This window comes from Eretmochelys imbricata, chromosome 6 (genome assembly GCF_965152235.1).
Source record: "Eretmochelys imbricata isolate rEreImb1 chromosome 6, rEreImb1.hap1, whole genome shotgun sequence".
NCBI classification, from domain to species: Eukaryota; Metazoa; Chordata; order Testudines; family Cheloniidae; genus Eretmochelys; species Eretmochelys imbricata.
This window is the reverse complement of record NC_135577.1, coordinates 46474585-46484202: the sequence shown is the minus strand read 5'-3', so window position 1 is coordinate 46484202 and position 9618 is coordinate 46474585. Positions and strand designations below refer to the sequence as shown.

Below are 9618 nucleotides of genomic sequence, written 5' to 3'. Positions count from 1 at the left end.
GTGAGTACAAATAAAACAGACACTATCTATATGATTAAATCACCAGCAAAATGCTCTATTAGCAAAACAAGACTTTCATTGTGTATGTTGTCTCCATGTGTTAGACCTGCATGGGTTTGTCTGACATCTTGCATCCCAGGATCATAGTTCGTTTCAAGCACTGTCAATAAACTTAAAAAAAAAAAAAAAAAAAAAAAAAAAGCTTCAGGCCTTATATAATATAATGAGGTACTTTTTTGAAAAAACAGGTATTACAAGTGGATAAACAATGTGCAGTGCTCTGAGCCCAAAGGCACGAGGACCTGGCCTTTCTGATATGCATCAATACAGCCAGTGGCTGGCCAGCAGACATGAGGCCAACTTATTACCGATGAAAGAGGATCTAGCGCTGTGGCTCACAAACCTACTGGGTAAGAATATTTATATAGATATATATGTATGCATGCATGAGCGCACACACATATTCAAAATACAATTACTGGCAAATTACACTTGTTAGTATGTTAACTTTTGGCCTCTAGTTAAACTGGAAAGGTGGTTCTCCAGACTATTTTCCTTTCCAAATAAGTAGTTACAATTAACTGGCCCCTCTGAGTAATGCAGCCATCAGCAAGGTCAGAAAGACTTTCTTATAAGAGGTACGCATCCACATTATTTATCAAGTAACTAGCTAGGTAAACATTGTTCTTCCCCCAGTAACTGTTGGTCCTTGAAACATTTTGAATATTGAAACATTGAACAATTTGAAACATGAAAATGGATATTTATTTGAATTATGTCTTTGTGTGGTTTAGTATTTTTGTTGTTACAATGAAAGATGTTAATAGCTCTCGTCAATTGTTTCTTTGATCTTGACATCAATTTCAGACCTGGTTAAAGTCAATGGGTGACTTTTCATTCAGGCTAAATGGAAGGAGCATTTAAATGTCCCTTTGTGTACTGATAGCTAAAATATAAGAATTTGCCTCCCAAGGCAAAACATTGTATGATAAAGCCAATCAGAGCTAAGCCATGTGAGCTGAAGGGTTTTCCTGGGGACTGATTGCAAATGTGGTATTGCCTGGATGGAGTTGTGTGTGTCCATGGGTGTGATAGGCAGAAAGTGAGCAGACAGTGAGAGAAGTGGTGAGCATGGCCCTAAGAGGGAGCAAAGACAGCTCTCTATAGGGCATAGGACTCACTGGAGAGAGAGATTTAGAATTTGTGAGTCAGGAAAATGCCTCCTGTTTCTACTCTGTTCAGGGAAACAGGACTTTGTGTATATTCCTTGTTGTAAATAAACAAGCTCACATCAAAGAAGTATTTGAATCATATAATCTATTTCTCCTCCTCACTGAAAAATCTTGGCAAGGCTTCAACTGTTAGCTAACTCTTTAGGCCCAAAAGGGGCAACCGTATTTTAGTAGTTGTGATAGTAAGCACTGTAAGGGTAAGTTATAACTTCCATTCAAGCCTCTGTTCTTCAGTTGGTTATAAGTTGCCTTTTGGGTTCATGTTCCATGTTTGATACATTAGTTCAGATATGATCTTTTTGGGACAGACATTTCACAAAATCAGTTCAGCTGTTTTAGAGTTATAAAAGAACAAAAAATACACAATTCTGATATATTCAAATCAAAATGTTTGTATTTGCATAACTCAAAAATGGATAAAATGAGAAACTTCAAGTTTAGCTTGTTTTAGTATTCCTCAGTGAAACTCAAATCAGTTCAGTTCTGGAGAAAATCATGTAAGCAGTTTTAAAACTGTGAATATTTAAAATTGATAATTCCATGCATGCACACTAGAACTCTTCCATTCATTTATTTTTGCATGTGGTTAGAGAGACAGAGATAAATATTTTAAAGACATTTAAATGTCTTATAACTTGAAAGGCTGTAAGTATACAGTATGCAAAACATTTGCAGCATCTTTAGGTCAGACAGAAGAATATAGTGGTAGCATAGAGAAATCAGGTAAGGAATGCTCTGGATATTGTTCTTGTTTTTGTATAGTAACTACTAATACATATTATCTAAGCATTTACCTCAAAAACCCCTGAAACCTATTTGGCTCAGCATAGCAGTTAGAAAATACAAGTTAAGGAGATTGTAAGCTCACTGAGGCAGGGACCGTCTTTTTGTTCTCTGTTTGTGCTAGGCTCTGTACATTGGTTCTGCTCCACAACCGAAGCTTATAATACAAAAAAATCATTTGAGATCATCTAAAGGCAGGATTTGGACCTCAGTTTTAACTATGATTCAGTTTTGAGCCTTTTGCTCTTCATTTTGGTTCATAAATTATACCTTATGTGACACAGGTTATATTTTAATTTAGAGCACAAGAGCAAACAATCTTACTGCATAGGACAGATAGGAATCATAGAATCATAGAATATCAGGGTTGAAAGGGACCTCAGGAGGTCATCTAGTCCAACCCCCTGCTCAAAGCAGGACCGATCCCCAATTAAAATTATCCCAGCCAGAGCTTTGTCAAGCCTGACCTTAAAAACTTCTAAGGAAGGAGATTCCACCACCTCCCTAGGTAACGCATTTCAGTGTTTCACCACCCTTCTAGTGAAAAAGTTTTTCCTAATATCCAACCTAAACCTCCCCCACTGCAACTTGAGACCATTACTCCTTGTTCTGTCATCTGCTACCGCTGAGAACAGTCTAGAGCCATCCTTTTTGGAACCCCCTTTCAGGTAGTTGAAAGCAGCTATCAAATCCCCCCTCATTCTTCTCTTCCGTAGACTAAACATCCCCAGGTCCCTCAGCCTCTCCTCATAAGTCATGTGCTTCAGCCCCCTAATCATTTTTGTTGCCCTCCGCTAGACTCTTTCCAATTTTTCCACATCCTTCTTGTAGTGTGGGGCCCAAAACTGGACACAGTACTCCAGACGAGGCCTCACCAATGTCGAATAGAGGGGAACGATCACGTCTCTCGATCTGCTGGCAATGCCCCTACTTATACATCCCAAAATGCCATTAGCCTTCTTGGCAACAAGGGCACACAGTTGACTCATATCCACCTTCTCATCCACTGTAACCCCTAGGTCCTTTTCTGCAGAACTGCTGCCTAGCCATTCAGTCCCTAGACTGTAGCAGTGCATTGGATTCTTCCTGCCTAAGTGCAGGACTCTGCACTTGTCCTTGTTGAACCTCATCAGATTTCTTTTGGCCCAATCCTCCAATTTGTCTAGGTCCCTTTGTATCCTATCCCTACCCTCCAGCGTATCTACCTCTCCTCCCAGTTTAGTGTCATCTGCAAACTTGCTGAGGGTGCAATCCACACCATCCTCCAGATCATTTATGAAGATATTGAACAAAACCGTCCCGAGGACCGACCCTTGGGGCACTCCACTTGATACCGGCTGCCAACTAGACATGGAGCCATTGATCACCACCCGTTGAGCCCGACAATCTATCCAGCTTTCTATCCACCTTATAGTCCATTCATCCAGCCCATACTTCTTTAACTTGCTGGCAAGAATACTGTGGGAGACAGTGTCAAAAGCTTTGCTAAAGTCAAGGAACAACACGTCCACTGCTTTCCCTTCATCCACAAAACCAGTTATCTCGTTCTGTGTATGGAAGTATGGAAAGAGACCACGTTGGCTTAACCAGGAGATCACCAATGATCTGAAACTCAAAAAAGAGTCCTACGCAAAGTGGAAACTAAGTCAAATTACAAAGAATGAATGTAAATAACCAACACAAGCATGTAGGGACAAAATTAGAAAGGCCCAGGCACAAAATGAGATTAAACCAGCTAGAGATATAAAGTGTAACAAGAAAACATTCTACAAATACATTAAAAGCAAGAGGAAGACCAATGGCAGGGTATGCCCATTACTTATTGAGGGATAAAAGACAATAACAAAAAATGTGGAAATGGCAAACGTTAAATGATTTTTTGTTGTTTCAGTTTTCACCAAAACGTTTAGTAGCAGTTGGACAGCTAACATAATGAACACCAGTAAAAATGAGATAGCATCTGAGGCTAAAATAGGGAAAGAACAAGTTAAAAATTACATAGACAAGTTAAGGAGTACTTGTGGCACCTTAGAGACTAACCAATTTATTTGAGCATAAGCTTTCGTGAGCTACAGCTCACTTCATCGGATGCATACTCTCCCCTACGGGGAGAGGTATTTTTTCATGCTTTGTGTGTATAAAAAGATCTTCTACACTTTCCACAGTAGTGGGGGGAGGTATTTTTTCATGCTTTGTGTGTATAAAAAGTTCTTCTACACTTTCCACAGTATGCATCCGATGAAGTGAGCTGTAGCTCATGAAAGCTTATGCTCAAATTGGTTAGTCTCTAGGGTGCCACGAGTACTCCTTTTCTTTTTGTGAATACAGACTAACATGGCTGTTACTCTGAAACCTGTCATAGACAAGTTAGATGTCTTCAAGTCGGAACTGCCAGATAAAATACATCCTAGACTACTCATGGAGCTGGCTGACAAGATATCTGACCCCTTAGTGATCATAGTAGGAAGAGGGCCTGAAACATAAGCCCATGTATCAGAGGCCTGGTATGAAGCCTGGGCTAAAGTAGTCAAAACCTTGCTGACATAAAGCAAAGTTAAGTTGTGAGCAAGAAGCAGGCCCTACTCATAGAATTTGACACGCATAGGGTTGATATTGTAAAAACATATATTCCTAAGAGGTGCTCAGCACAAAACACTCAGGAAAGCACATTTCAGAAGGGTGGTATCAGAACACCCCGGTAAACACATTCCCCAAAGATACCAGGAACATGCTGACCCATCTTAAGGATAAAGTCAGCATGACAGCATAATGAATATAGATCAGTGGTGGGCAAACTGCGGCCCGCAGGCTGCATGTGGTGCGTCCGGTTAATTCACTGGCAGGCCACCAGACAGTTTGTTTACATTTGCACGGCTGCCCACAGCTCCCAGTGGTCGTGGTTTGCCATTCCCGATCAATGGGAGCTGCGGGAACTGATTGCTCACCAGTGATATAGGGGTGTTTTGATTGAACCTACAGGAACCAGGCAATGGGCAATGGGTGCACCCTAATATGTCAGAGGGTGATACATAACATGTTTGTATTGGTGTATAAAGATGTATCTCAGAGGGAGTGTCTTTGTCCAGCCGAGGCATACATGTGTTAGTGTAACTGTAGACATTGATCCAGGGAGCTAGGACTGTGCTTTGCTGACAATAAACCTGACTAAGCACCTTTGCACCTTAACGGATTTTGTGGTCATTGGACAGTTTCCTTGAGATCTGCTGTGCCAGCTATCTGCGCAGAGCTGGGACAGCACAAAGGGAGAACACACATGCAGTCAGCTTAAGTTCTGACTTAATGGATAATGGAGCAAACAATCAAGCAATCAATTTGCAAACATCTAGAAAATAATAAGGTGATAAGTAACAGCATGGATTTGTCAAGAACAAATCATGTCAAACTAACCTACTAGCTTTCTTTGACAGGGAAACAAGGCTTGTGGATAGAGGGGAGGTGGTAGATGTGGTATGTCTTGACTTTAGTAACACTTTTGATAATGTCTTGCATGACCTTCTCATAAACAAACTAGAGAAATACAACCTAGATGGAGTTATTGTAAGGAGGGTGAACAACTAGTTGGAAAACCGTTCCCAGAGAGTATTTATCAGTGGTTCACAGTCAAGCTGGAAGGTCCTGCAGGGATTGGTCCAGTTCTGTTCAATATCTTCATCAGTGATTTAGATAGGGGCACAGAGAGTACACTTATAAAGTTCTCAGATGATACTAAGATGGGAAGATTTGCACATGCTTTGGAGGATAGGATTAAATTCAAAATGATCTGAACAAACTGGAGAAATGGTTTGAAGTAAATGGGATGAAATTCAATAAGGACAAATGCCAAGTACTCCATTTAGGAAGGAACAATCAATTGCACACATACAAAATAGGAAATGACTGCCTAGGAAGGAGTATTGTGGAAAAGGATATGGGGATTATAGTGGATCACAAGCTAAATATGAGTCAAGAGTGTAACACTATTGCAGAAAAAGCAAACATCATTCTGGGATGTATTAGCAGCAGTGTTGTAAACAAGACACAGGAAGTAATTCTTCCCCTCTACTCTGCACTAATAAGATCTCAACTGGAGTATTATGTCCAGTTCTGGGTGCCACATTTCAGGAAAGATGTGGACAAATTGGAGAAAGTCCAGAGAAGAACAACAAACATGATTAAAGGTCTAGAAAACATGACTATGAGGAAAGATTGAAAAAACTGGGTTTGTTTAGTCTGGAAAAGAGAATACTGAGAGGGGACATGATAACAGTTTTTATGTACATAAAGGAGGAGGGTGAAACATTGTTCTCATTAACCTCTGAGGATAGGACAAGAAGCAAGGGGCTTACATTGCAGCAAGGGATGTTTAGATAGGACATTAGGAAAGACTTCTTAACTGTCAAGGTAGTTAAGCACTGGAAAAGTTACCAAGGGAGGTTGTGGAATCTCTGTCCTGGGAGGTTTTTAAGAACAGGTTAGAAATAAAACTTTTCAGGAATGATCTAGTTATTACATAGTACTGCTTTGAGTGCAGGGGATTGGACTAGACAACCTCTCAAGGTCCCTTCCAGTCCTACACTTCTATGATTCTATGATTTGAACCTTCTCAGTGATATTTCACATAAACCACTGTACGTGTATAGTGCTTTTCAAATGAGAATCTTAAAGGCTTTTATAAAAATTCACCTCACAATATTACCTGCAAAGAAGGTAAATATCATTGTTAGAAGAAATGTTGTGCATGTGTTAATGGTTAATAGAGAAGATGTCAGTACATGGTTTTCAAGAATATGCAGCATAGTTCCTGTGTTTTATAGGAACAATAACATTTCTTCTTGTTCTGCTTTCTAAGTGGCTGTTGTTTAACTTTTTACAACAGCTCTTAACACAGTACACCAATTTTAGAGATGGGGATAGTGAGGCACAGCAAATTGAAATGTCTCAACAAGGTCACAAAAGAAGGGACTGATTCTACAAGCCTTCTATGCACAGAACTCCCATTGAAGCTAATGGGCACTGTAAATATAGAATTGCCCAAGTCAGCCAGAGAGATGAGAATCTTGATGCCTGACCATCACTTAATCACTAGACAGCTCTCCTTTTCTATTTTAATAACATTTAAAGTCACAGGAAGCTCTTCATGGTTTAAACATTGAACACCCTTGTCATAAATATAAAGGGAAGGGTATACCTTTCTGTATACAGTACCATAAAATCCCTCCTGGCCAGATGCAAAACCCTGTAAAGGGTTAAGAAGCTAAGGTAACCTAGCTGGCACCTGACCCAAAATGACCAATGAGAGGCCAAGATACTTTCAAATCTGGAGGGGGGAGAACAAAAGGTTGGTCTGTTTGTGTGATGCTTTTACCGGAAACAGTTCAGGAATGCAGCCTTACAACTCCTGTAAAGTTAGTAAGTAATCTAGATAGAAATGCATTAGATTTCCTTTTGTTTAATGGCTGATAAAATAAGCTGTGCTGGATCAAATGTATATTCCTGTTTTTGAGTCTTTTTGTAACTTAAAAGTTTTGAATCTGATTACCCTGTAAGGTATTTACCATCCTGATTTTACAGAGGGGATTTACAGATTTTACCTTTTCTTTAATTAAAATTCTTCTTTTAAGAACCTGATTGATTTGTCATTGTTCTTAAGATCCAAGGGTTTGGGTCTGTGTTCACCTGTACAAATTGGTGAGGATTCTTATCAAGCCTTCCCCAGGAAAGGGGGTGTAGGGCTTGGGGGGATATTTTTGTGGGAAGACATCTCCAAGTGGGCTCTTTCCCTGTTCTTCGTTTAAAATGCTTGGTGGTGGCAGCATACGGTTCAAAGACAAGGCAAATTTTGTACTTTGGGGAAGTTTTTAACCTAAGCTGGTAAGAAGAAGCTTAGGGCGTCTTTCATGCAGGTCCCCACATCTGTACCCTAGATTTCAGAGTGGGGAAGGAACCTTGGCAACCCTGCTTAAATATTAAACAAGAAAGTACTACTAATCACTAATGAAGCAAAATGGAAACTTGCTTACAGTCCATAACACACAGGTCTCACACTGATAAGAGCACGAATGAGGTCACTTTTCATCAAGAAAGTGGCATCAACAGGAGGGTCTGAAATGCCAAATATAATTAAAAATCTTATTTTCAAATACATGTCAAACGACAACCCTTCACAGTTCTGTGCTAACCTAAACAAGTGCAGCTTTGTTTTAATTATTCAGCATACAATGTCCAGCGGTTTCATTCTCCCACTGTTTTTCACAAATGGATCCTCTCAGTTGTGCAAGTTTAGCTGCAAGGGAATTACCTCATATCTACACCAGACAGGAGACTTTCTCCATGTTTTTAAAAATAAATGTCTTAACTGACTATGCATTGTTGTTTTTGCTGAATCAAGACATGACTTTTGTTTCATCTAGCTGTTGTTTATTAATTTGCATTCCACAACACTTAAGCTGCACGACAGTCAGGCAGACAGGGAGTCAGACACACTTGGACTCACAGCAATACAGTAGAACCTCAGAGTTATGAACACCTCTGGAAGGGTTCATAACTCTGAACAAAACCTTCTGGTTCTTTCAAAAGTTTACAGCTGAACATTGATTTAATACAGCTTTGAAACTTTACTATGCAGAAGAAAAATGATGCTTTCCCTTTATTTTTTTAGTAGTTTATATTCAACACAGTACTGTACTCTATTTGCCGTTTTTTTTCTTTTGGTCTCTGCTGCTGATTGTGTACTTCCAGTTCCAAATGAGGTGTGTGGTTAAGTGGTCAGTTTGTAACTCTGGTGTTCATAACTCTGAGCTTCTACTGTATAGAGTTTTACAAATACATAAAATATCTTCTTTTGCCAAGAGTGTTGTCTGAATCTGTTTACTGAATGAGGGCAAGTGTATCTCTGGAGTTTCATTTGCAGAGGCAAATATAGTGTACCCAATGTTAGTGATCATTGGGAAGAAAGGTGACAGTCATTTTGCTTCCGGCTTCAATGATTTAAGCTCAGAATTACAAACTGAAAACCATGACAATGTACTGGCTGAGACTGTAAATGTAAGTAGAGGTTTTGATAGTAGATTCAGGAGAGCTGGGCAATGCAACTTAAATTTGTGATTTTAAATAGATGAGGAACTCAGAGAAGACTGAGATGTGTAGTGTTGCTGTGCATGGTGGGTTTTTGTTTTTTAATCAAAGTCATTCTTTGACATCCTATCCCCATTAACTCTGAAGAGTTAAAACAATGTCCCTTTGATTTGATTCAGCATGAAGAATAACATGAATAACTTGGCTAGGCAGCAGTACTGCAGAGATGGATCTGGGGTTATAAATTGAATGAGTCAATAATGCAATGCAGTTGCAAAAAAGGCAAATGTTATTCTGGGATGCATTAACAGGGGTGTCCTGTATAAGGCACTGGATGTAATTGTTTTACACTGGTGAGCCTCAGCTGGAGTACTGTGTCCAGTTTTTGGCACCACACTTCAAGAAAGATGTGGACAAACAGGAGAGAGTGCAGAGGAGAACACCAAAAATAAGAGATTTAGAAAATGACCTGTGAAGAAAGATTGAAAGAACTGGGCATGTTAAGCCTAGCGAAAGGAAGGCTGAGGGG

The 9618-nt window shown here is 39.7% G+C and overlaps 1 protein-coding gene across 1 annotated transcript in view; it reads left to right on the top strand.

Annotated features, from left to right (window-relative positions):
• The first annotated feature begins 268 nt into the window (after window positions 1-268).
• The window catches only part of GAS2 (growth arrest specific 2), a 118055-nt gene continuing 108705 nt past the window's right edge, over window positions 269-9618 (top strand). Inside the window, exon 1 of the mRNA XM_077820136.1 lies at window positions 269-410. Coding sequence (XP_077676262.1) covers window positions 269-410 — 142 coding nt within the window. The remainder of the gene's footprint in view (window positions 411-9618) is intronic.